Genomic DNA, 27,085 nt, shown 5'->3' on the forward strand with positions numbered 1-27,085 from the left:
AAGGAAAGCTGAAAATACGATGTGATGTAAAAGATTTTAGATAAGTGTTATAATTTCTTGTTTCATGTAGGCCTACTGTATACAGACAATCTGGTCCACTCTCCAAAGCTTACCAGTTGGTGGCGGAAGTGCACGAGCTCGTTGTTTGCCAACCGCCAATAAACCAGAGAAGAAGAAGAAGAAGAAGAAGAAGAAGAAGAAGACGAAGTGGAAACATGACTCTTGTCCAGTCCTCTAGTGGTCAAACGTCGAATTAATTTCACTTCCGATGGTGTGTGTGTGTAGTCTGCTTTCGAAGGATGTTTTGGGGTTTATAATCATGTTTACAATACAGAAGCATTATTTGGAGATACTTTTGAAACTGGATGGTATTTACATTAAAGGAAACAGCTTGAACATCGACTCATTTGATGCTTTTCATGTTTGTTTGACCGCCATAGACTAATATATATAATATATTTTTTTTTGTGACCGCATATGTTCGCGTGACGTCATAAACCCCGCTGGAGTTTTCAAAACGACAAAATCATCGTGTAAACTTGACCAAAAACAGTCCTGTGCTTCAGACATGAACGATTCCTCATTCTGTGTTGCCGAGGAGAGGTAACATTAGGTAGGCCAACTAAAATCTACCAGAACACTGCACTTGCCACATATTGCTAATGCTTCTTTCTACTTAAGTCATTTAGTCGTTATCAATTGTTGGATAACAATCCTTCACCCCGTCCCCATCATCTCTCATATTTTGTTCTCTGACCCCCAGGTGGTTACAGAACTGGAACTGGAGCAGAAGTGGATTACTTGAGCCTCATATCCTCATATAATCTGGACTTTATCACTCTCAAGGGAACGGAAGGTGAGATTTTCTATCTGATTATGTTTTTGATTTCACAACCTTTGTTTCACCGTGGACAGGATTCCCCCCCCCCCCCCCCCCCCAAAAAAAAAACCATGTTTGTTAGCAGAATTTAGTTTCTCCTCAAAGCAATTCTTAAAATTAGCCATGTCTGGGAGAAACAGGATATAACAAGAAAAACAGGGATCAAGTACAGATTTGCTTAGAAATAATTGAAACTCTTGACTTTACATTTATGCATTTGGCAGACGCTTTTATCCAAAGTGACTTACATTGCATTTCAAGGTACACATTTTACATTCCTATCAGTTGTTGCTTTCCCTGGGAATCGAACCCATGACCTTGGTGTTGCAAGCACCAGCCGTCTACTGTTTGAGCTACAGGAAACTGCACTCTCAGAAAAAAAGGTATAAGCTGTCACTCGCGTTGTATCTTTTCGACCATTTAGTTACTAATATCCACCCTAAGTGGTAAATAAGGTTCAAAGGTGCACCTTCTGAAAAGCTACTACACATGACAGCTGTTGTACCTTTATTTCTGAGAGTAGCACTGCTTAACTGCAGGATCATCATGCACATAAAGTATATAATATTTACATTTTTCAAAGTAAAATCACAGTTTGATTTTGGACCTTTTTTTGTCAAACATCAGCACGAATGAGTTTAGTATTTTGTAGTAAAGTGTGCATACAACAGTTTCATGTGTGCATAAATGAAAAAATCCTTGCAACGAGTTGCTGTGAACACAGACTGACACCTCAGACACACTCGCACGACACACACTGTTGACACCTCAGACACACAGGCGCTTTATCGACACCTCAGACACACAGGCACTTTATCGACACCTCAGACAAATGCTGACATCAAATGCAAACCTCCAGCAGCAGAAACATTCTCATGCACAAGCTGTGTGTCTACCCAACAGATCAAACCACATTTATATAAATGAATGAGAGTTCACTTTGTCACCTTTGGATCACTTTACATCTATGTTTTGCAAACATAAAAATGCTGCAATGGGCCACATGATTTACATAATTAGTTTAAAGTCCCTGTATTGCAGTTAAGGTACATTATTTTGAAGTTTTTAGGAGAACATTTAATTAATCTGGTTTTAATGATCATACTTTAAACTCTTTAGGATGATCCTGTATGAAACATGTTGATTCTCACAATCCTAAAACTAACCATTGACTCAGTGAAATGATCACACAATCTGGGTCTTGTACTCAGAACAACAATAAAGTTTAATCATCTTCTGAATTTTATTGGTGCATATTCCACACGATCCTCCTCTTCAACTTTCTGTAAAAAATGCATAACACAAGATATAATAATAATAATGTGATGTAGTTTTTTTAAAAGTAACAAGTCTTTTATAAACATCCGATGGTGCTGCTGTGTTTGAGATTTACTGTTGAAACATTATACACCATTGTGTATAACCATTACCGCCACATAAGAATACAATTATAGTTAAATCATAATTATGAAAAAATAATAATAATTGTGAGATAAAAAATGCCAAATTTATGACAGACGCAAGTCAAAAATTTTATGTCATAATTTCAACATTTTGAAGTTATAATTTAAACTATATGTGACATTTTATACTTTTTAAGTCATAATTATGATTTATGAGAGCATGATTTTTATTTCTTATCTGGTAGGAATGGGCTTCATTATTATACAGACAAAAACACAAGCACACATCTGAAATTATACAAACGAAACGAACAATAAATTGTCTCACCGATTTCTGTGTATTTCTTTTGTTGAATGTAACCTCAGTGTAAGTGATCTCTACTTCACAGGTTTCAACTGTTTGAAATTATAGATGCATTAAAACAACAAAACTTAATCTCAACTACATCTGATTCTTCACAGCCTATGTGTATTATTAGGGATTAACAAGTTAACACCAAAGTAACACGGAAAGTAAAAAAAAAAAACGGCATTAACAAATTACGTTTTCCATTAGGCCTACAACTTTTTCCACTCACAACAATTCTTAAAAGAGTGTTTATCATAAAATTTAGAGAGACGCATAAATCAACCCCAAATGATGTTTAACAAAGAAAAGTATTTTACATTCTTTGTTTAATCAGCATTTATGCTCAGCAAGCACAACAAAAGTTATCATTCATATACATCGATTTTAGAGCACCAGTCACATCCTTACATATTATATTCATAATAACTAACTTTTCTGTTTTTGTATTTCCAGTGTTGATTCAGTTTGAGAAACTTTTTTTTGGTGCGAGAGTAAAGAGCGACGCACAGTGTCATTTTATGCAATTAGAAATAGACATTTATCATAACAATGAAAATTATGAGAATATTTTTTAATTAAATGATAAAATAGGGCTATCAGTTGGCTAAAATCTTTAGAACATATTTTCAAATAATTATTTCTTATTTAACTTGTTTAAAAGGAAAAGATAATACTTGCCATCTTTATCAGTTTTTCTGTGTTTCCTGCAGATCCAGAAGATCCAAAATCCTGCAACCATCAGAGATCCAGCAGAGATCAACACTATCAGAGACACTGGAGAGAGTGAAGAAGACTGTGTGTCCAGCTCTGTGATGATAAAGAAAGAAGTGAACGCATCAGTGTGATCTACAACAGAAGACAGAGATCAGGTCAGTAAACACACACATATATGATCAGTGCTGTGGTACCTGCACATGTATGGCAGAGTGTGTGGATGTCCAGATGTGTGGTCTGGTTGCTGATGGGATTGTTCAGCACACAGCTGTAGGTGTTTTTATCCTGATATTCCACCTCCAGAGGTAGAGAGAGACTGATGCTGAGATCACACACACTGATGCTGGACAATACACTGATTCCTGCATACCAGGAGAGAGTCGCATCACACACTTTCAACACTGATGATGAACACACCAGTGAACAATTTGATGATGATGAAGAACATTGTGAAGAGTTACTGATGATGACAGGAACAGGGAGACGAGCTGGAAAATGAGAGAATAAGAAGAATATAAACACAACAATCAGATTATTTCAACTTTGTGAATTGTAGTGAATCCATTTAAAAAAATTTGTGTGCAGTGAGTGTTTAGTGTGTTGATTTTCCCTGAATGTGTCTGTCATCTATAAATGATGTAAATAGAAAATGTGAATGTTTGGACAAATGACGTCTCTACTCACCAAAGACCGAAACATTAAATGATTTTGATGTCAGTTTCGCTCCACTTATCTCTAGTTTATAAACTCCAGTATGTTCAGTTGTGGTGTTCATGATGGTCAGAGATCCAGTTTGATCGTCCAGCTTCAGTCTGTCTCTGAATCTCTCAGTAATATTATATATAGACAAAGTTAGCTTGTTTTTATTTTTTTTAGCTATGAAAGACTTTTCAGCTCCATATTTCCACTGTATGTGGCCATCTTCAGGTATTTCAGTGACATCAGTGTTTAGAGTAACAGAATCTCCCTCCATCACTGACACTGCATCACCAAACACACCTGGAGAACAAACAGATTTTACACAGATTACGGCCACTGATGGTTTATAAAGCCTGAAATCAGCTTTGTTTATATATAAAGTTGAGAATATCCAAAACAAGCACAAACTCCAAACAAAATGTAAAATATTAACTATCAAATTATTATCAACCTTATTGGTGCAGCGCATCCACACTTTAATTTGTTTTAAAGTGTAGAGAACAATCAGTGTTTAAAGTTTCAAAATGTATTACAATAATTGCATGATAATTATTGCAAGTTTTAATTGTCCTGGTTATTTTAATATGTATTTTAAATAAATTAGATATTCAGATCACTGGATAGTCTGTACTGTAAGTTTGCTGCACATTTTCACTAGTAAATTTCCATTACTTTTATATAGATTAATAGCCGCAGAAATATTTTAAGAAAGACAAAAAAATGGCCTGATATTTGAAAGCCGCTCAATGGAAAGTTCACACTTTCTGAACATTTACGTTCACTGGAGAGATTTCCATTATATTCATGACCATTTCCAGACCTGAAAATGTCACTGTAAACTTTCTAATCCTAATCCCAAAAGAGACTGCATTCAAAGTTAGAAGATCTTGTATTTTGTTCATACAATATTCATAACTCTTTTGTTACATAAAAGCAGATGAAAATAATCGAATTCTAATTTACACTGAAACGGAAGAAAAAAACAAGCCATAAAATGCTTTTATAACTTACCAGTCAGACTCCAACAGCAGAAAAAGAACAAAACTAACATGAGGAACATTTTCTTCAGTGGTTCAGTGTGTGATCTAACAGAACTGTTCAAGTGTTGTGTGAATCCTCCCATGCAGCGTTTTGCCCTCCTAGTTCACACATCGCATTTGCATATGATATAAAGCTATAGTTCTTCGGGCCCTTAAGATTTGAACTTTTCTTGATGGATACATTTTTAAAATTTATTTTCATAAAAAGGTTAAGGGTTCATATTAGAAGTAGTACCACCTCAGTGACAGCTTTTCTTCTGAGACTGTAGCTACCTGAGTCTTTCAAATGGCTAAAAGTAGAAGAATATTGTGTGAATTGTGGAATTTCATAGTGAAATTGAGCATAATAATAATAATACATCAGTCTTATATAGCGTTTTCCAAGAAACTCAAAGACGCTTTACAAATGAAACAATTAAACAAAGATGAGAGTGCAATTATAGATTGTAGGCGAGCATAACTCTAGTGATTTTAAAATTATATGCATTTATTCTAAAATTGAGTGAATAGAATAACCAGAATACAAGTTAAAAGCTTTACTGGGGTTTATCTTCCGAGTCAAACTGAAACCTGCTGCGGTTATTTTTCTAACTGTGGTTTGATCCGTTGGGTGGACACTAGGGCTGCACGATTAACCTTTATCGCATCGATATTGAGGTTTTAACTCCCGCGATAACCTAACCTCAGGAGTCTGAGGTTTTTTCCCCCGCCTCTGACATTTGAGTGACAAACCTATTAGCCAATCAAAATGGTCGAATCTCGCGTTCCTGGCTTGCTGGCCAATTAGAAATGGCAATGGAAACAAGGTTGTATCAACTTGTATGCAGTGCTCCGGCTTTCTGTCAGCAGGAAAAGCAGCTAACACTAGTGTTGTCAAAAATACTGAAATATCTGAACGGTACCAATACTAATTTCCCGAAGTATCGATACTAGCCGAGCGGTCACTTTCACTTCTCTCCAAAGGCGCGTTGACAAACACCACACGTGACGCACTCGTCTCATTCGCTCTGGTTAAATAGCAAAAGTGAAGTGAATGGAAAGATGGCGAGGGCGGCGCCCCCGCGACCGGCTTTGGTTGATTGATAAAGAACACCGTGAGCGGGCATGTCGGAGTCGGAGAATAGCGTGGACACGCGTAAAAACACACCGCGAGCGGGCATGTCGGAGTCGGAGAATAGCGTGGACACGCGCTACACACCCCGAGCGGGTATGTCAGTGTTAGCAGAGTAGCTACACAGACAACACACGAAATACTGTTTCGTTTTCACAACTACCAGTCTTCTTCTTCTTCTTTGGCTGCTTAACGGCGGATGCGGACTAACTTAGCGCACTACCGCCACCCTCCGGATAAATTGTGCCTGATCATCATTATGGCTTACATCTTTGGGAATATTGTAGCCTACAAGCTACCCCAAAAAAAAGGAAAAGAAAGAAAAAAAAAAAAAAAAAAGAAAGAAAAACCTATAATCTGTCTATGAGTCTGGTATTCTTTAAAAACTGAAACATATATTTTATTACTCTATGATCGGAAGCCTTAGACAAAATGCCTCTAAAGATAAACCTTTCTCCACTGTCCTCTATTTTCCTTTTAATTAAAATCCTTTCTCTATTAAATTTCCTACATATCATAAAGACATGTTCCACTGTTTCTGGTACATTACAAATCTCACATTTTCCTGAATTATGTTTTCCTATTAACTGTAGTGTTTTATTTAGTCCGGTGTGCCCTATTCTCATTCTTGTAAAAATTCCCTCTTCTCTTCGACACCTTGTTACCATACGCCCCTGACCAACCCCAGGATTAATAGTGTAAAAACCCCTCCCTTTATCTCCCCTATCCCATTTATCTTGCCACAACTTTTTAACATGTTTTTTAATCACTGACTTAGCCTCTGATTTTGATATTTTACATTGAATAGACACATTTGTCGCTTTCAAAGCCTGTTTAGCAAACGTGTCTGCCAACTCATTACCAGGCACACCAACATGAGCCGGAACCCAAACAAACTTTACATGCGTCCCCCCATTTTGAATACTATATAGCAAAGTCAATATCTCACATACAATATCATACCTTTCACTTGAGTTACCTAATTTAAAATGTTCTAAAGCTGACAACGAATCTGAACACACAACTACTCTTAGTGGTTTAATTTGTTCTATCCACTGTAACGCCATCAAAATTGCTATCAGCTCTGCTGAGTATACTGACACATGATCCGAAACTCTTGCAGAAAACTTAATATCAAACTCTGGTATCACATATGCTATTGCTACTTTCCCTGTATCTGGTTGCTTTGACCCATCAGTAAAGATTTGCACGTACCCATAATAGTTATCCACATACCTCATAGCCATTTGTCCACTATCCCCCTTATAATTTTTAATCTTTTCATGCAAATTTATATCAGTGTCTGGAACCGGTAGTAGCCACGGTGGATGCGGTGGATAGACCACCGATGGACTAAATTCGAAATTTCCTACAGCCGCCTGCTTAACCTTTCCATGTATGCTTGCACTAAACGACTCTCTTTTACTTTTGGTCTGCTCCCATGTTGGAATAAGGACACTTTTAGTTGGATGGTCTTCCTTATGCCCCTTTAAATTAACATAGTATGACAATGACATTTGCAGTCGTCTCAACTCAAACGGCATTTCACCTACTTCAACCTGAAGCGCTGATATAGGGGAGGTTCTCATTGCTCCTGAACATATCCTGAGGGCTGAACCCTGAATAACATCAAGCTTCTTTAATTCAGACTTTGTAGCAGACCCATAAGCCACGCACCCGAAGTCAACAATAGACCTAATTAATCCAACATATACTCTTTTCATTGAAGTCATATCTGCTCCCCACTCCTTATTGCACAAGCACCTAATTATGTTAATGACTTTTTTACACTTGTCAACTACCTTTTCAATATGATTATGCCAGGTAAGCTTAGAATCAAAATGCATACCTAAAAATCTTATACAATTTACTCTTTCTAAGTCTCTACCATACAATTGCAATTTAAATCTTTTTTCAATTTTTTTAAAAGAGAAAAACACTACCTTGGTTTTCTCAACAGAGAACCTGAATCCCCATTTCCCAGCCCATTCTTCAACAGAGTCAATAGCTTTTTGCAATTTTTTAACAATGAATTGAACATTTTTACCTCTTTTCCAGAGAGCGCCGTCATCTGCAAACAATGATTTGTCTATACTATAATCAAGTGTATCATATATATCATTTATCATAATAGAAAACAGAATAGGTGAAATAACACTTCCTTGGGGTACACCATTTTCCACAAATACGCAATCAGAGAAGCTATTGTTTATCCTCACTTGAATTTGTCTATTGCTTAAAAAGTCCTTAATCCAGTAATACATTTTCCCCTCTATTCCAAGCCTTCGGATTTTAATTAACACACCATCCCTCCAAAGCATATCATACGCTTTTTCCACATCAAAAAATATAGCAGCAACTACTTCTTTACACCCTTGGGCCTTCCTTATATCACTCTCCAATTTAATAACTGGGTCCATAATTGACCTTCCTTTCCTAAAGCCGCTTTGGAACGGTGTTATCAGATTCCGAGACTCAACATAAAAGGTAATTCTGTCCACAATCATTCTTTCCATTACCTTACCTAGGTGGGATGACAAAGCAATTGGCCTATAATTTGAAGCCACAGTAGGATCTTTCCCCGGCTTTCTAATTGGAATAATCACAGCCATCTTCCAGCTCTTTGGAATTTTCCTTTGTTCCCACACCTTATTAAACAACTTCAACACCATATTAAGAGCCTCGTTACTAAGATATTTAAACATTGCATAACTTATTCTATCTTTCCCTGTAGCTGTTATCTTCGCCTTGCTTATAGCCTTCTTTAATTCACTTACTGAAAAACTTGCATTCATGCTATCACCTCGATCCTCTACATTTTCTAAAAGATATTGATACTGTCTTTTTGTTGTCGCTCTTTTATGTCTTTCATCCTCATTTAAGTTGAGACTACTATGAACATTAGCTATAACTTTGACCATTAACGCTGCTTTATCTTCATCCTTCACTGCCACAGTCTCACCATTCTTAAGGACTGGATAACTCCAAGATTGTTGCACCCCACTCATTTTTTTAACAACTCTCCATATATCATTTACAGAAGTTTGCCTTCCTATAGTGTTACAATACTTTATCCAGTAATCCTTTTTTGTTTTCCTAATTACTTTCCTCACCTTAGCCTGCTCCCTTTTATATTCCAAATACTTTTGAAAGCTTAAACTATTTTTAAAATCTTTAAACGCTTTATTTCTACTGTTTATTGCTTGCGTGCATTCACCTGTCCACCAGGGTACCAATTTCCGCTTCTTACTTCCCGGCCTCGACTCGGCAATAGAAGCTCTTGCAGCTTCCACAATAGCTATACTAACATTATCATTAAATTCATCCACATCATCTATCACCTCAACTTGTCTCATATTCCTATCACTTATAAATGTAAACATTATCCAATCAGCTTTTTTAAAATTCCATCTTTCAGAAAAACCCTGGGTCACATTGCAGCTCCTGTTACCCATCCTACACATAATCGGATAGTGGTCACTTCCAATCGTTGACTCACTATAAACTTCCCATATTATTAGACCTGCAAGAGACTGAGAAACTAAAGTCAGATCTAATACAGACTGCACCCTCACCCCAATACGTGTAGGCGACCCATCATTTAAACAAACCAACCCTTTCCTATCCATTAGTTCTTCTAAAACCAGACCATTATGATCTGTTTTATCTCCTCCCCACAGGGGGCTATGTGCGTTAAAATCTCCTAACCATAATATTTTGCCACCTTCTTGTCCTTCAACCAACTCTAGTGCATCAATATCCAGTCTTTTACAGGGATTATAAAAATTTATAACATTTAAGCTACTATTATCACACCAAACCTCAATAACTAAATACTCTAATCCTCCACCTTTACCTAAAACTCTGTAGGGAACCCCCACCTTAATAAAAGTAGCACACCCACCCCCACTACTATCACTCCTATCATTTCGCTCACACACATACCCATTTAAAACAAAGTTCACAACTACCAGTCTCTCTGACTGGCACACTTTATTCAAACAAAGACACCTGCATTCATTCAGCCACTGATTAGGTCACATGACCTGGGTCACGAAGGGGAAAAAAACAAACAGGAAAAACAAATACAAATGAGAGCATAATATTTGTACATCTTAACACCCCCACTTGCTCTCACATTTCTATTTTATCATTTTTGACATAAATATACAAAGTTCATACACCAAACATAAACGAGTCAAATTTTCTTAACTTAAGCTTTGTTGCTGGTTTTGTTAGTACATCTGCAACCATCTCATCAGTTGGACAGTACTCCAGAGTAACCCTGCCCTCCTTTATTACAGACCTCACAAAATGGTACTTGATGTCCACATGTTTACACCGCTGTCTATACACAGGATTTTTTGCTAATGCTATGGCACCCTGATTGTCTTCATAGACTCTAGATTCATATTTCAAACCATCAAGGTTTTCTAGCAATTGCTGTAGGTATAAACACTCCTGTACAGTCGCAGCCAATGCCATATACTCGGCCTCACAGGTGGACAGTGCAACAGTAGGTTGCCTTTTGGTCTTCCATGAGACCAATGGACCATTTTTGTTTAGGCTAATACAGTAACCCGTAGTACTCCGTCTATCAGTTACATCAGCTGCCCAATTCGCATCGCTGTATGCATGCATCAAATTTCCATTTGCACCTTTTCTGTAGCACAGTTCTTTGACTTGTGTCCCTTTCAAATACCTCAAAACATGTTTGACAGTAGTCCACTGTTCTGTGGTTGGCCTATTAAAATACTGTGACAGTTTACTAACTACAAAACTTAGGTCTGGCCTTGTACATGTTGCCAGGTAGATTAAGCTACCTACTACCTCCCTGTATTTTCTGACATCACTCATTTCCTCAGCATCATCAGTGTAATTTAGTTTTTGTTCGCAGGGAGTAGCTCTGGAACACTGCTTCACACTGCGAGCGGGCTGCGGGCACCCAAAAGATTGTTTGACAATCAATAATCCCTCACATCACTCATTTTTTTAAAATTATTTTATAGGTGAAAACCGACTTAAGGAACAGGCTCCAGGGGTACCATTTAGCAAGCATAGGCTACGCTCAGCATCAGGGGTGTTTGTTGTTTGGACAGACCTTTCCCCACTGCTAAAAAAATCCTAAAGGAAACACTAACTCTTCTCATTTTAACTTTTCTGAAACATTAACCAAGATGGCCTAGTATTTTTGTTGATATGAGTCTGTGTTGTCTCGTTTTTTCACCATAATTCTTAAAGTTAACATAATCTGACTGAGGAATCTTAGACAAGTAAATATTTTAACTGTGGTCAAATGTAAATTAACTTGTGCCTATTTAACTTTATTCAGAAAATTATTATTTAATTCTGCAATTTGCCTTCATTAGCGATTATCATCAATTTGATTACACAGATATGAATTAAACTAAACAGCTAGACAATGGCATCTCTGAATTCAATAATGAAATGCCTTTAACTGAAAATTGAATGTTTTGTCTCAAGCCAGAAATGGTAAATATGTTGGTGTTTTATAGTAAAAAACCTTTAATGTAGCACTCTGACACAGTTTCTGTTTCTTATCTTGCAGAAGGCTGGATAAGGTGTTGTTTTTAATTGTTATTGTTATTTATTTTAAAATGTGTGCAATATAACAGTAAATGGCAGTGGACTACAGAATTATTTTGTTTTTCTAATTGTAAATCTAAATCTAATAAGAATTCATTTTCAGTGTTAAAGAATTTAAAAACAAATGACCAAGTGTTTAAGTTAATTTCCATTATGTCTTCTTATTCTTTGGTATTTAGGTTCAGGTATTTAATAATCACGAAGCATCAAACAATCTCATTACCTCAATCACTATGTATGTAGTTTATTTAACCCTCTGTGTCGAAGTAACAACACATTTTATTCATAATTTTAGGTTTTATGCACTTAAAAGTATCGAACGCAAAAATCGAAAATCGCACCGCAATCGCAATATTTGTCAGAAAAACCGCAATTAGGTTTTTTCTCAAAATCGTGCAGCCCTAGTGGACACACATGTTGGTGACACTGGGCATTCAGTGCACGAGTGGTTAGTTTGTAGGTGAAGAGTGTCTGTTGGGTGTGGGTGTGGGGGGTGTGTGTGGGGGGGGTGTGGGGGGGTGTGGGGGGGATGAGAAACGGTTTGACACTGAGGGAGAAAAACAATAGCATATTTATTAGTCACACTTTAGGGTCCAATTTTCACTAACTGCATAGCATCGTCACTAAGGCCTAAGATCATTGAGATTGGACAGTGGATGATTGGAAGAAAGTGCCCTGCTCCACGTCAACGGCCGAGCGCGGATATGTCGATTACCAACAGAGGCATTGGCACCTGGATGCACAGTTGGACAAAGACAGGCCGGCGGTGGCGGTGTAAAGCTGTGGGCAAAGTTTTCTTGGGATACTTTAATCCCCATTATCCCAACAGCACAATCCCTGACAGATGTCCGGTATCTGTACATCATTGAGGACCAAGTGCAAGATTCATGGCCATTGTGTTCTCTGCCAGTGATGGCCATTACCAACAGGATAATGCACCATACCACACTGCCAATCATCAAGGAGGGGTTTTGAGGAACATGGTGGTGAATTTCTGTTAATGCCTTTGTTTCCAAATTCACCTGACATAAACTCAATAATACAATTGTGGTTTGACTTGGAAAAGAGGATTTGCACTACATCAGCACCACCCCACAATGAACAGGAACTGGAGAAGCTGCTGTTGACATTATGGTGCCAGATACCCCAAGAGACCTATCGCCACCTCGACAAATCAATACCTCATATCATGGCGTGTCCGTTGTTTTGTGGTCTAAAGGAGGTCCTACAGGTTATTAGATAGGTGGTTATAATGTAATGCGTGTTATAATGTAAGGTGTGTGTAAATACCACTATATTGCCAAACGTTTTGGGACATCTACCTTTACATGCAAATTAACTTTAATGGCATCCCATTCTTAATCCGTAGGGTTTAATATGGAGTTGGGCAACCCTTTGTGTTCTGTCGGGATGAAGTCAGGACTCTGTGCAGGCCAGTCAAGTTCCTCCACACCAAACTGGTCATGCTGGAACAGGAAGGGGCCATCCCCAAACTGTTCCCACAAAGTTGGAAGCATGAAATTGTCTAAAATGTCTTGGTATGCTGAAGCATTAAGAGTTCATTTTACTGGAACTAAGGGAACAAGCCCAACCCCTGAAAAACAACCTCACACCATAATCCAGCTCCACCAAACTTTACACTTGGCACAATGCAGTCAGGCAAGTACAGTCTCCTGGCAACCGCCAAACACAGACTGGTCCATCGTATTGTCCACTGCTCTAGAGTCCAGTGGCGTCATGCTTCACCACAGCATCCCATGCTTTGCATTGCACTTGGTGATGTAAGGCTTGGATGCAGCTGCTCGGCCATGGAAACCCATTCTATAACCCATTCTTTACGCACTGTTCTTGAGCTAATCTGAAGGCCACACGAAGTTTGGAGGTCTGTAGCTATTGACTGCAGAAAGTTGGCGACTTCTGCTCTGCGCCTCAGCATGCGACCCGTTCTTTCACAACTGTTGTAGAAGCAGTTTGCATGCCAAGGTGCCGTGGAAGTGATTGAAACACCTGAATTCAATGATTTGGAGGGGTGTACCAATACTTTTGGCAATTTAGTGTAGGTTCAGCTGACGATAAAAGTTGAATCCCCGCATTGCATGTAAATGTATAATGATATGTGTGTTTGTAAATTTTTATGATACCTTCTGAACATTTTTAAGCAGTATATGGAAGCCCCTGAATAAAAAAATGAAAAGGTAATTAACATTTTATCTTATAATTCTTATCTTTTTCTTGCAATTGTGAGTTTAAATCTCGCAATTCAAAATTTTCCTCACAACTGTGAGAAATAAATGCAGTTGCAATTAATAGTAAAAAAAAAAGTTGCAAAAAAAATGTATAGTTTTTTTTGTAACTCGCAACTGCTGCATGTTTATGTCTCACAATTCTGAGAAAAGAAGTCAGAAATGCAGATATAAACTCGCAACAAAAAAAGTCTGAATTGTGAGATTCTATAAAAATATAAAGGCGCAATTATCTTTTTCTGTGGAAGAAACAAGCTTCCATAACAGTAGGCTTTCTAGAAAGGAAAATGTAAAAGATAAACACTAAGTAGTGGGGATGTAATTTACTGCTATTGTGAGAATAATCATATAAACAAAAATGTTGTTGTCCGATTACGAGTATTTTAAAATGTAATCTAATAATATATAACAAGTATTACATTTTTGGAATCGGATTACGTAATCCAGATTACATGTAATCAGTTTTTACCCAGCTCTGTATATTCTTATAAACATCAGAGCAGTGACTGTGAGAACAGCAGTAACTATAGCACACCCTATCATGTAAAGGTAAGATATTCTTAGAGAGATGTGTATTTCTGCTTTGGACACTAGAGAGCGATAATGTGCTTGTGCTGAATTTGCCAATTTTCTCTTTACACAAGAGTACAGAGGACAGTGAAGGGTGGGATCAATATTTCATAAAGTTAGTAAATTTCCATGCATTTTAAGCTAAAAATAGAATTACATTTGAGTTTCTAGATGTTCTATATTGTGACTAGGCCTACTATTTGTGAACCATTAAATTAAACTAGAGCAAAGCAACACAATTTCAGACGTATTATGAGAGTGCATGCATGCATGCAAACCCCCCCCCCCCCCCCGAATACACAGATGAAATCAAACAATGTGGCACAACGAACTAGAATAGACGAAAGTAAAAGATCCTGGCAGATAACATTTATGAACTAAAGGTGTAAGTCAGGGCCCACATGAGCTCTCCAGTTAATTCTGTTTTGATCATCATTTTTTTGCTGACCTTTGCATACACAGCCTCCTCTGATTTCTGCAAAGAAACTAAGCAGGAACCTGCTGATGCAACAGTTTAATAACATGATATATATCAGGGTTCGACATTAACACTTGTCCGGGTGTTACGTACCCTGAGATTATTAAAGGGGTATCGGGAATAACATTAAATGTCGTAGTTCTACTTCGTACCAATGTAAATGTCAGCAAAGAATACCACAGCTCCAAAGACAATCAACCCATATTTATTTACAAAACAAAAGGGAATAGGACGAATCCATAAACAAACCATCTTACAATAATATGTACAGAAAAGTAAAGAACAAAAAGACACCCAGACAGGGGAAAAGAAGAAGGGAATTGGGCGGCAATCAAATAAATGAAATAATCAAAACATAACCCTCTAACTCATTAATAATCAGTACTAAACTAACTAAAACAAAGAAAAAGAAAAGAACATCTTCAGTATCCAAAGATACCCTAATTTAAACTATACTAACTAAATCAAAACAAAAATACAAGAAGTGATGCACGCCTCTAACCTAGTGTTTCTCACAATAGTTCACTGACAAGTGGTGCTCAATGTATATCACGTGATATCTTTACCTTTCCTCTCCTTCCTTCCCCATTGTAAACATAGCCATTCAAACAAATGGTGGTGAAGAGTTGTTTAGGTAGCACACGAACATACTACGAATCGGAACCACAATACACAAAATGAGCGCATCTCTCAATCACGAACTCTCTCAGAGCAACAACAGACAAAAACAAAGCCTATCCTCTCTCAGCGTCATCGTCTCCGTTTATATGTTTCCCGGTGTCCGCCGATTGGAGGAAAGCAGCGCAGCGTCATCGGCTCCAACGATGAGTGACAGGAGGCACAGCCAATGGCGCGGAACTAAGAAAGTGAAAGAAAAAACAAACAGAAAGGGGGGGAAACAAACGAACAACACACAAAACGGCACTAGCCGTAACACCGGGACAAGTGGATTTTTCATGATTAAAATATATAAAAAAAGAAAAGAGCGATAGCGGCATCTGGTGGTCAGAATTGTTTTCTCCACCATGTCAAATCACCGGAGAGTAGAAAAAGCATGTGACCAAATAAAGCTTCAGAAGTCTGTGACACAGGAGTGGAATCAATCTGGGATCAATACAGTTATAATCTGGTCTAAATTAATTTGCGCCAATGAGACCACAACTCGTGTCATGTGTAACCTGGTCAATGGAGTCACATTGATCAATAATATACAAGTATGTGATCATAATTAGTAATTGAAGTGAGTATTTGAAAAAAAAAAAAATATATATATATATTTTTTTACAATTTATGTTATAAGGAAGTATAGGGCTAAATAATTTATAAATAATGCCTCCTCGGTAATATTTTCCCTTTTTATACATCTGGTGGGTTGGTGAAGCGCCAATTTTTTTCCAAACCAGCTGTTCTGACCTTCGAATACTGCATTACGTTCGAAGCTTCAAACGTCAATCACGTGGTTTTGTCATTTCGATACAAGCATCGGTACAGTGTGTGTGATACAATAGTGCTTTGAAAACTGTGTCGGAGAAGAATGACAAGGCTTAAGGCACAACTATTTCATCAAGTCTTTCTGTCCACGACAAACATGGAAGTCTACCATAAAGCTCAATTTATACTTCTGCGTCGAGTGTACGAGGTAGCCTACATAGTCGTGTACCATACGCATACCCTGACGAGTACCTCACCAAAAAGGGACCTACATGTCACAACGATGCAGACGGCAAGATCTGTGGTTGTTTGTTTTCTGAGCTTGCGGTTGCAGAGGATTCCCTCTTTGTGGAAAACATCATGCCTGGTCCCTTTTCCCAAGAGGAAAACCCTAATCAAACACACCTGCCTTTAATTTTCAAGTGATCCTGACGTGCCCTGAAGACCTTAATTGGTTGCTTCATGTGTGTTTGATTAGGGTTGGAGATGAACTCTCCAACAGAGTGCAGGACAGTCGATCGCCAGGAGCAGGATTGGGCACCCCTGCTCCAGGGGGTCAATGCACATATTGATAACTGTGCAACTGTAAGAATTATGTTTCTTGATTTCTCTAATGCATTCAATAGCATTCAGCCAGAACTGCTGGTGAGAAGATGAGGAGGATGCCGGTGGAGCCAGAGCTTGATTTCTGGGTGACTGACTATTTAACTGCCGGACCTCAGTGTGTGTGCTTCCAAAACTGTGTTCCGGAGACTGTTCTGTGAGGCACAGGTGTCCCACAGGGAACCGTACTATCATCTGTATAACCGTCCAATGTAACTCTGACACCTGTTTTCTTCAGAAATACTCAGTCAGCTGTCGTGGGCTGCATTAGAGAAGGTTGTGAGGGGGAATACAGGAGCACGATCAGGTTTTTTTTGGGCTGGTGTAACAATAACCACCTGATGCTTAACATCTTAAAAACAAAAGAAATGGTCATTGACATGGAAGTATGATGCCCAATCCAGATCCAGTCTCCATTCAGGGAACAGATGTGGATCTTGTCTCCAACTATAAGTACCTAGGAGTGCAGCTGGATAACAAACTGGACTGGTCCAGCCACATGGTGGCAGTATATAAAAAAGGTCAAAGCAAAGCAGGCTGTATTTTTTAAGAAGACTGCGATCTTTCAACATTTGCCAACCTCTGTGGTGCACCTTCTATAAGACTGATGTGGCTGTGCTTTCTTCTTTGGTGTGGTGTGGTGTGGTGTAGTGTGGGGAGGGCGCACACACATCTGACAGGAATGGAATTGAACATGAATTATCTTACTTTTCCAAGTCTTCCTAAAGTGAAATAAATTCATTTTAAAATTATAAATGACATATACCCCTCTAAAGAATTCCTGAAATCTTAATTTGATATCGGAGAAAACTCGTGTCAATTTTGTGAAACTGATATTGAATCTACTGAACATATTTTTTATTATTGTAAAGTTGTTTTGGTCTCAATTGTACAGTAAACTGTCATGTATTATTACATGTGTAAATCTCCTTGAATACAAATAAATTAAGTTTGGTGTACTTAAGAAAGATTGTTCACAGTAGGCCTACTACTTGGTTAATAATCTTTTTGAACTTGCTAAATACTTCATTCATAAATGCAGATTTATGATTCCCAATTAATATGATTCACCCCCACCTAATTTTGTGGACTAAAGGGTCTGTCTAGATCATTTAATTGGATCATGTGTATTTAACAGTAAAAAGATGGAAAGCTGTTGAGGGCAGATATATCTGTAGTTTTGCATTAATTTAACGGGTTTCATAAATGTGTGAAAGAATAAAGGTTTGTCTTGTTAAATGGCCAGTTAGGACTTTATCGCATTATGTGGGCAAAAGGCATCTTTCTACATTGACAGCCATTTATGTATTCATTCAAGTATTTCTTAAAATAGACTTGTGTTTTCCCCTGTTTGCTGAAGCAAATTTCAATATTGAGTCAACAGTCACATGATATTATATCTCAGTATCAGGCTACATAGCCTACCTACAAAGATCAAACAATGTTTTGTTGGATATGAATATGATCTTTTTAAACAGGGACCGGATGTGGAGACTATAGGTGTGAGATCACGAATAGTTGAAGCTTTCTAGAAATAACTCTTGCTTTTCTTGCTAGAGCTGGATATAACTATAGAAACTGTTAACTACAGGACCACAGCATGAGTATATAAGGTGATTGATACATAAAGATGTATACGCCCTTGAACATCAATCTTATTATTTCACATATAAGTATGACATTTTCTTATTTCACAATAATAATAATAATAATAACAATTCGTTACATTTATATAGCGCTTTTTCTGAGACCTCAAAGCGCTTTACATAGAAGGGGGAATCTCCTCAACCACCACCAATGTGCAGCATCCACTTGGATGATGCGACGGCAGCCATATTGCACCAGAACGCCCACTACACATCAGCTTACTGGTGGAGAGGAGACAGAGATGAAGCCAATCAGTATATGGGGATGATTAGGAGGCCATTGTGGACAGAGGCCAAGGGGCAAATTTGGCCAGGATGCCGGGGTTACACCCCTACTCTTTTGAAGGACAACCTGGGATTTTTAATGACCACAGAGAGTCAGGACCTCGGTTTAACGTCTCGTCCGAAGAACGATGCTCTTTGAGAGTATAGTGTGCCCGTCACTACACTGGGGCATTATGACCCACACAGACCACAGGGTGAGCGCCCCCTGCTGGCCTCACTAACACCTCTATCTGATTGGCTGAATGAGTCTTGATAAAGATCACCTGTGGTCCTTTACTAATTATGCTTCAGTCTTCACTTGTTTGAACCAAGAACCTGACATTTCTCTTTGACGTTATATTCATTTGATTGCTAAAGCTGATTTTAAATGTATGATTTAAGATTTGCAATTGTGTTTGTATTTATTAAATGGTTTTGTTTAAGGGTTTTAGAAACCAACAATTACCGTCACTGCCATCTGAGAAATCTCTACTCCTATATGTCAAGTCAAATAAACTGGGAAAAGTAACTGATGACTGAGTGAGTTTTAATGGACCCACCATTCCAGTAGCAACAGCCAAATCAGCCTAGAACTCCTGCTAAATTTCTACAGTAAGATCTTAAAATAATATCACGGTCTAATGTGACAATCTTTTATCAAACAGAATCAGTTTCATCGTAAAGCTGTGCAGAGCGGAAGTCAAATGGTGAGCTTCATATGTGCAGAAATGGAAACCGCACGGCGCACGCTTTCACACCTCAAACGCAAACATCCTACAGTGGTCACGCTCATGAAGCCGCCTGACTTGTTTTGATGAATATTTAGCATTTATGTTTTCTAGATGTAGTCTACACTCATGTCTCATTCAGCTGAGTCAGTTAGAAGCTCCAATCTGCATGCTTGATGCAAGAAAACAAATGAGGTTTGTTTGTTGGCCAGCGACACCAGTTATAAATCACTTGATTCTGGAGCTTTGTGGAGTTAGACACGGGACATCAGGCGACGGTTTCACTGGATCTTTTATTCCACTGATGCAAGACAAAATAAGCAGCCTCTATGAGAGGTTTTCCCATTCAGTTTCAATACAAAAAGGAAGAAGAGTATATACAGAATAAAACAAATTACATTACACAATAAAATTTTTATTCACGTATAAAACACAAACAAGCAGCCTCTTTGAGTAAATTGCACTTAATGTCCTCTTTAAAATAAATATTATGTGTATTTGTCATGTGCTCTCATTTACAAACATACAACTCAAAAAGGGTAAAATTACTAAAAATAATCACAGGTAAGTCAAATAACATTAAAGAAATAGTTCACCCAAAAATGAAAATTATCCCATAATTTACTCACCCTCAAGCCATAGGTGTATATAAGTTTTTGAAGCTCCAACGAAGCGCATCTATCCTTCATAAAAGTATACATATATATATATTATTAAACACCTTCTAATGCGAAGCAATGGATTTTTTTGTAAGAAACACATCCATATTTAAAACTTTATACACTAAAATCACTGGCTTACGCGCATACATGATTGTTCGACTGAAGAAAGGCATAGACACCTAGGATGGCTTTAGAGCAAGTAAATTATGGGATAATTTTCATTATTGGGTGAACTATCCCTTTAAGATTCAAACATAAACACCTTTTAATGGGTCAGACTCAAACGAGGCTGGGTTTTCTCTGGATTCGGGATTCTCCCCCTCTTTAACTTCCTGTAAAAAAACATCACAAGATATAAATTATAATACCAGTACATTTATTATATTTAAAATGTGGCATCCTGAAGATTGATTGATATATTTTCTAATAACTGCGATGCAATGTAATTTGATAAAATATTTAACTTTTTCTTACTGCTAAGCTAACATGTAGCAGATTTAGATTGAGTTCTCTGTCATTTGCTTCAGGACCCAAATCTGACATTGGGCATCAAGTGGTGACGCAATTTTTTTTATCTTTCAGAAGTAAAATTTGTTCAAATAAATTGAAATGAAGTAATATTATACAATATTACAAATGTTCTTCTTAAGAACAATTATCAAGGAAAGTGTTTAACTACAACAGAAACTGTCAATTTCATCGATTTTACAAAAGCACTGGACAGTGTAAGCCTACATCATGGCACGCTTTGGAAAAATCATACAGCATCCATTGACCTCTTCCGCAACATTTATCATGAATGGAGCTGCTACATCTGCACCAAGACGTCTCCCGAATTCTCCTTCATTGACACGGGAGTGAGGCAGGGTTGTGTGCTGGTGACTTTACTCTTTCTTCTCGTCATGGTTTTCTTCATGTGACGTACCCACAGCGATGAGATGGAGGACTACTTGCGGATTTAGATTTCGTGGATGATATTGATTTGCTGGATCTACTCAACGATCACTCTGCGAGCTAACAACTGCGCTGGGAAGCAAAGCGGAAAAAGCCGGACTCCGGATAAACCCTGTCCAAGAGCAAGATCCTTCTATAGGCTACACCCGCGCATATTCCGGTACACGTTTACCAACAGCCTCTGGGCGAAGTTGATCAATTTACTTATTTCGACAGGGGTGTGTGTGACAGCGGATGGCGAGACATCGCAAGTCGACTTGGGAAGACCACGGTGGTTAAACGGCGACTACAGCTGATCTGATCTTGTAAATACATAAAATAAACACTTTTCACTGCTTAAAACAAACACAATGTTAACTTAATTCACTTAATAATCAAATGAAAGGTAACTTAATTTTATGTTGGAACTACATGAATAATTTTTCATGCTTTGCATGGGACTGCAAATGTAGAAAGTAAGCATTATTTTATGTGTTTTTCAGTAAAGGGATAGACTTATTAGTGTTCAATGTTCAGTTATACAGTGCCTTGCGAAAGTATTCGGCCCCTTTGAACTTGGACCTTTTGCCACATTTCAGGCTTCAAACATAAAGATATAAAACTGTAATTTTTGTGAAGAATCAACAACAAGTGGGACACAATCATGAAGTGGAACGACATTTATTGGATATTTCAAACTTTTTTAACAAATAAAAAACTGAAAAATTGGGCGTGCAAAATTATTCGGCCCCCTTAAGTTAATACTTTGTAGCGCCACCTTTTGCTGCGATTACAGCTGTAAGTCGCTTGGGGTATGTCTCTATCAGTTTTGCACATCGAGAGACTGAAATTTTTGCCCATTCCTCCTTGCAAAACAGCTCGAGCTCAGTGAGGTTGGATGGAGAGCGTTTGTGAACAGCAGTTTTCAGTTCTTTCCACAGATTCTCGATTGGATTCAGGTCTGGACTTTGACTTGGCCATTCTAACACCTGGATATGTTTATTTGTGAACCATTCCATTGTAGATTTTGCTTTATGTTTTGGATCATTGTCTTGTTGGAAGACAAATCTCCGTCCCAGTCTCAGGTCTTTTACAGACTCCATCAGGTTTTCTTCCAGAATGGTCCTGTATTTGGCTCCATCCATCTTCCCATCAATTTTAACCATCTTCCCTGTCCCTGCTGAAGAAAAGCAGGCCCAAACCATGATGCTGCCACCACCATGTTTGACAGTGGGGATGGTGTGTTCAGGGTGATGAGCTGTGTTGCTTTTACGCCAAACATAACGTTTTGCATTGTTGTCAAAAAGTTCGATTTTGGTTTCATCTGACCAGAGCACCTTCTTCCACATGTTTGGTGTGTCTCCCAGGTGGCTTGTGGCAAACTTTAAACGACACTTTTTATGGATATCTTTAAGAAATGGCTTTCTTCTTGCCACTCTTCCATAAAGGCCAGATTTGTGCAGTATACGACTGATTGTTGTCCTATGGACAGAGTCTCCCACCTCAGCTGTAGATCTCTGCAGTTCATCCAGAGTGATCATGGGCTTCTTGGCTGCATCTCTGATCAGTCTTGTATGAGCTGAAAGTTTAGAGGGACGGTCGGGTCTTGGTAGATTTGCAGTGGTCTGATACTCCTTCCATTTCAATATTATCGCTTGCACAGTGCTCCTTGGGATGTTTAAAGCTTGGGAAATCTTTCTGTATCCAAATCCAGCTTTAAACTTCTCCACAACAGTATCTCGGACCTGCCTGGTGTGTTCCTTGTTCTTCATGATGCTCTGTGCTTTAAACGGACCTTTCGTTCCACTTCATGATTGTGTCCCACTTGTTGATTCTTCACAAAAAATTACAGTTTTATATCTTTAAGTTTGAAGCCTGAAATGTGGCAAAAGGTCGAAAAGTTCAAGGGGGCCGAATACTTTCGCAAGGCACAGTATATGGAGATTTTGAGTTTCTGTTATGTTTTTGAGGTGTTTTTTTTTCCCTGGTTGTCATTGTGCTAAAGAGTCTCTTCCCGATCATTCAACGAAATCATGTTTATCATGCTAATATGCGATAGGGCTAGCAGCTGACAACACAAACTTGGTCTTGTTCTAGTCTTGTTAAATGACTATGTTAAATAATTTTCTTTTGTTTAATGATTTTTTAAAATCTATTTCATGTTAATGACAAGATTTTACAGGTATTTAAAGGTGCTGTATGGAGTTTTCAGCGGCATCTATAGCGGTGATGTTTCAGATTGCAACCAATATGTTTACAAGCGAGTGCTCGTGAGCGTGCTATCTTTTATTTTTTATTATCATGCGGAGTTTGTGTTGGAGTCTGTGTTGTGCGGCTCGTTTCTTAGTGTTAGCAAACTCCATGTTATAAAGTTGCAGTGTTGTCGCTGTTGAGTGCAAAGTCAGTAGACGAGACGAGAGGCGAGACGCTCGGGAGCGCACATGCAGGTCTCAGTCACGTCACTGGATTTCGCGGCAAATCTGACCCGGAGCATCACATAGAAATAGGAATACTTGCTTTCAGAGGTAATAGCAAAACCCGCCAAGTGGATCATTTTATTGTGAGATTACAACCCCTTCACACACAGGTAATAAAAAATGGATTCATTTTAGTAGAAAAACTCCATACAGCACCTTTAAAGGTATCGATAGTGAAGTTTTCACATTGAATGATAATGTTATGGCTTTTATAATATCTGATATAATGGAGTTGTGTGTAATGTGTGTGAGATCATTATACAGACACAAACCCAAGCACACATCAAAATCTCACTCCCTGCTAAAATACAGACTAAATGCAGATATTAAAATCTCTTACCGATTTAGGTGTATTTCTTCTGTTGATAATTGGGTGAAAATGCGTTATTTCTACATCACAAGCCTGATCTGTTTAAATGATAATAATAAAAGATGAATTAGCATTCATGAATTTTACATTATATCAGAGTATGCAGTAATTATATTTAGAACAATATTCTTGACACGTCATTTTCGATGAACACACATTGTAATACATAGTGCTGTTAATTTGATCACCAGCAGAAAGCTGAATCCTTATACAAGCACAATTATGTTCATAAAGGTAGGTAAACTGGAGACCAGGGGCAGCGGCAGCGCCAGATAATTTTTAACGCAGGTGCTGAGGGGGTGCTAGATCATTGACAGCGGGAGCTGTGCTATATATATATATATAGCCTATATATGTATATATATATATATATATATTAATTTATTTTATCAATTATTTTAATTATCATAATTAAAGCTTTAATTGTATTCAATTGAACAAGCACAACATTCAGCATTCAATCAAATATTCTTAAATATTTATTATTATTAATAATGTTATTTCAACATAATACCTTTTTATTTCGACATATGTTTGCGTGCAACAAGCAAGATGCCTTTGTAAATACGGTACGTTAAGCATTTATCTCCAATATAAAACATGAACGCCTGCCCTTATTATGTCGAAATAATGATATATTATGTTGAAATAACGACTTAATATCTCGAAATAACAAGATAAGTTGTTTTTATTTTTCTTTCTTCACCATGTGGTCAGGGCTTCCATAGAATACAGCCTGAATATAATTGCTTCCAGAAATTATTTTGGGGGTGCTATCGGGGTGCTTTGGTTTTTCTTGGGGGCGTTGAAGCACTGCTGCCCCTCCCTACCGCCGCCCATGCTGGAGACAGTTGTGTTATTGTTGAAATAATGTAGATAAGCATTTCCTTGTTTGCATTTACAGAGTAATTTGATGAAGTTTGTGAGTGAGACGAGTTAAGAATGTGGCCCAGTGACATTATATACAAACGCATACCGAAACCCAGTAACCCACGTAATTTCAGTTTATTCAATTAAAAAGAAACTAAAAGGCATTAACTACTAAAATGATAAGATTTAGAGTATTTTTTTATACTTGTTTAAAAAAAGCTGTAGGTAACACTTGCCTTCTTCTTCTCTTTGTTTTTTGCAGATCCAGAAGATCCCGACTGCAACAACAATCATCAGAAATCCAACAACAGCAGCAGCAGCAGAGATCCTCACTCTCTGAGAGTCTGAGAATGGACAAAGTGAAGCAGAGCGTGTTGTGTTGATAAAGAGAGACGGTCACATTAAGTGAATGAGTGAATACACACATATATCATCAGTGCTGTGGTACCTGCACATGTGTGGCAGAGTGTGTGGATGTCCAGATGTGTGGTCTGGTTGCTGATGGGATTGTTCAGCACACAGCTGTAGGTGTTTTTATCCTGATATTCCACCTCCAGAGGTAGAGAGAGACTGATGCTGAGATCACACACACTGATGCTGGACAATACACTGATTCCTGCGTACCAGGAGAGAGTCGCATCACACACTTTCAACACTGATGAACACACCAGTGAACATGATGAAGATGATGATGAAGAACAGTTTCTTCTGATGACAGGAACAGGCAGACGAGCTGGAAAACATGAGAGAATAAAGAGAAATCTGGATAAATCTAATCAACAATCATATTTTTGGATCAGTGTGTTGAGTGAGTGTTTTGTGTGTTGACAGTGTTGACACTCTGTGATCTTAAAATATAAATGATTAAACACTTCAATATGTAAATAGTTAATAAAGAATGTAAAAGGCAGGATTGGTGATCTCTACTCACCATAGACAGAAACATTGAACGTTTTAAATGTCAGTTTAGCTCCAAATATTTGTAGTTTATAAACTCCAGCGTGTTCAGTTGTGGTGTGTGTGATGGTCAGAGATCCAGTTTGATCGTCCAGCTTCAGTCTGTCACTGAATCTCCCATCAGGAACATCATATGTGGAGAAGATTTGTTTCTTTTTTTTTATTTTAGCTATGAGAGAGTTTTCAGCTCCAAATGTCCATGTTATGTCGTCATTACGTATTTCAGTAACATCAGTGTTTAGCGTGACAGAATCTCCCTCCATCACGGACACTGACTGTATTTCATTTGTTTCGGCCCCAAACACACCTGGAGAACATGGACAGGTTTTCAGATTAATGCTCATGTTGGTTTAGAAAGCCTGAGATCAGATGTATATTGAATTGTTCAAATATGAACTGAAGATTCATATTTCAGAGCAGCAGCAAAGACAAAAGCAAATTAAAAAGGTTAAGATTTTACCTTTATAATTTTTTTGAACTTAAAATAATACATTTACAAAAATAAAAACATGATGATAATTACAGTTTGAAGTATACAATTGTAATTCTGCTGTATATATGTAATATACTTTTTGAGAAATTGCTGGGAAGAGTGTGCATTGTGCATTTGCATCTTTGAAAATTACGATACTGAAAATAACAACTACAAAAAACACCTGAGATTTGAAAGTGGTTCAATTGAGTCTGAGCGAGAGAAATTTATAGTCACAAAAGAAGGCCTGGAAATTTCCACTTAAAAATCCAATTAAACAGAAACCTGGATTCAAAGTAAGTAAATCTCATGATATTGATCTGGTACATATTTAAAGTAGAAAATAATGTAATCTGAAATGTAGCAGCAGCTTTATTACCCTGAAACTGAAAGAAATTAAACCATAAACATTTTGTTTTGTTTTTTACTTACCCATCAGACCCCAGCAGCACAAACAGACCAAAAAAAACATGGCAAAATATTGTTCAGTTCTTTAGCGAAACTGTCTCGCTAAAACACTCCTCCTGCTTATTTGGTGTGTGAATCTTTGGACCCTCCTACTTTACACACACATGCTC

The 27,085-nt window shown here is 37.8% G+C and overlaps 3 protein-coding genes and 1 long non-coding RNA gene across 5 annotated transcripts; 1 reads left to right on the forward strand and 3 right to left on the reverse strand.

Moving 5' to 3' along the window:
• LOC306987895 (SLAM family member 5-like) overlaps positions 1 to 27,085 on the reverse strand; it is a 332,963-nt gene that overhangs the window by 131,552 nt on the left and 174,326 nt on the right.
• Positions 166 to 26,744, forward strand: LOC306987947. The gene is made up of 4 exons (XR_013795275.1): positions 166 to 613; positions 764 to 856; positions 3,343 to 3,501; positions 25,341 to 26,744. It is a non-coding gene; the product is annotated as an uncharacterized lncRNA (long non-coding RNA).
• LOC306987894 (SLAM family member 9-like) lies at positions 1,087 to 6,492 on the reverse strand. Of its 2 annotated transcripts, XM_079592522.1 has the most exons (6): positions 5,057 to 6,492; positions 4,031 to 4,345; positions 3,541 to 3,834; positions 3,311 to 3,439; positions 2,612 to 2,679; positions 1,094 to 2,163 (listed from the first exon to the last, which is right to left on the reverse strand). In XM_079592522.1, exons 1-6 carry the CDS (start codon positions 5,166 to 5,168, stop codon positions 2,110 to 2,112), a joined length of 972 nt encoding a protein of 323 aa, XP_079448648.1. In that variant the 5' UTR covers positions 5,169 to 6,492; the 3' UTR covers positions 1,094 to 2,109. The 2 variants fall into 2 exon arrangements, with proteins under 2 accessions (XP_079448649.1, XP_079448648.1); XM_079592523.1 differs by having other exon boundaries at positions 1,087 to 2,163; positions 4,031 to 6,492.
• LOC306987903 (SLAM family member 5-like) lies at positions 20,042 to 27,057 on the reverse strand. Of its 2 annotated transcripts, XM_079592539.1 has the most exons (7): positions 26,940 to 27,057; positions 26,010 to 26,342; positions 25,527 to 25,811; positions 25,315 to 25,422; positions 24,179 to 24,246; positions 20,691 to 20,760; positions 20,042 to 20,449 (listed from the first exon to the last, which is right to left on the reverse strand). In XM_079592539.1, exons 1-7 carry the CDS (start codon positions 26,977 to 26,979, stop codon positions 20,445 to 20,447), a joined length of 909 nt encoding a protein of 302 aa, XP_079448665.1. In that variant the 5' UTR covers positions 26,980 to 27,057; the 3' UTR covers positions 20,042 to 20,444. The 2 variants fall into 2 exon arrangements, with proteins under 2 accessions (XP_079448665.1, XP_079448664.1); XM_079592538.1 differs by having other exon boundaries at positions 20,042 to 20,760.

Source organism: Phoxinus phoxinus, assembly GCF_949152265.1.
Source record: "Phoxinus phoxinus genome assembly, chromosome: 20".
NCBI classification, from domain to species: Eukaryota; Metazoa; Chordata; class Actinopteri; order Cypriniformes; family Leuciscidae; genus Phoxinus; species Phoxinus phoxinus.

Bases quoted from the DNA above. Each gene is read 5' to 3' on its own strand.
- LOC306987894 (XM_079592523.1), bottom strand. From the start codon at position 4,514: ATGCGCTGCACCAATAAGGTTGATAATAATTTGATAGTTAATATTTTA. The intron at 3,440-3,540 runs GTACCACAGCAC...TTATCATCACAG, and splicing joins ACTCTGCCATACATGTGCAG to AGCTGGACACACAGTCTTCT. The intron at 2,164-2,611 runs GTGAGACAATTT...CATTTTTTACAG, and splicing joins AAAGAAATACACAGAAATCG to AAAGTTGAAGAGGAGGATCG.
- LOC306987903 (XM_079592538.1), bottom strand. From the start codon at position 26,979: ATGTTTTTTTTGGTCTGTTTGTGCTGCTGGGGTCTGATGG. The intron at 25,812-26,009 runs GTGAGTAGAGAT...CATGTTTTCCAG, and splicing joins GTTCAATGTTTCTGTCTATG to CTCGTCTGCCTGTTCCTGTC. The intron at 24,247-25,314 runs GCAAGTGTTACC...TCATTTAAACAG, and splicing joins AAAACAAAGAGAAGAAGAAG to ATCAGGCTTGTGATGTAGAA.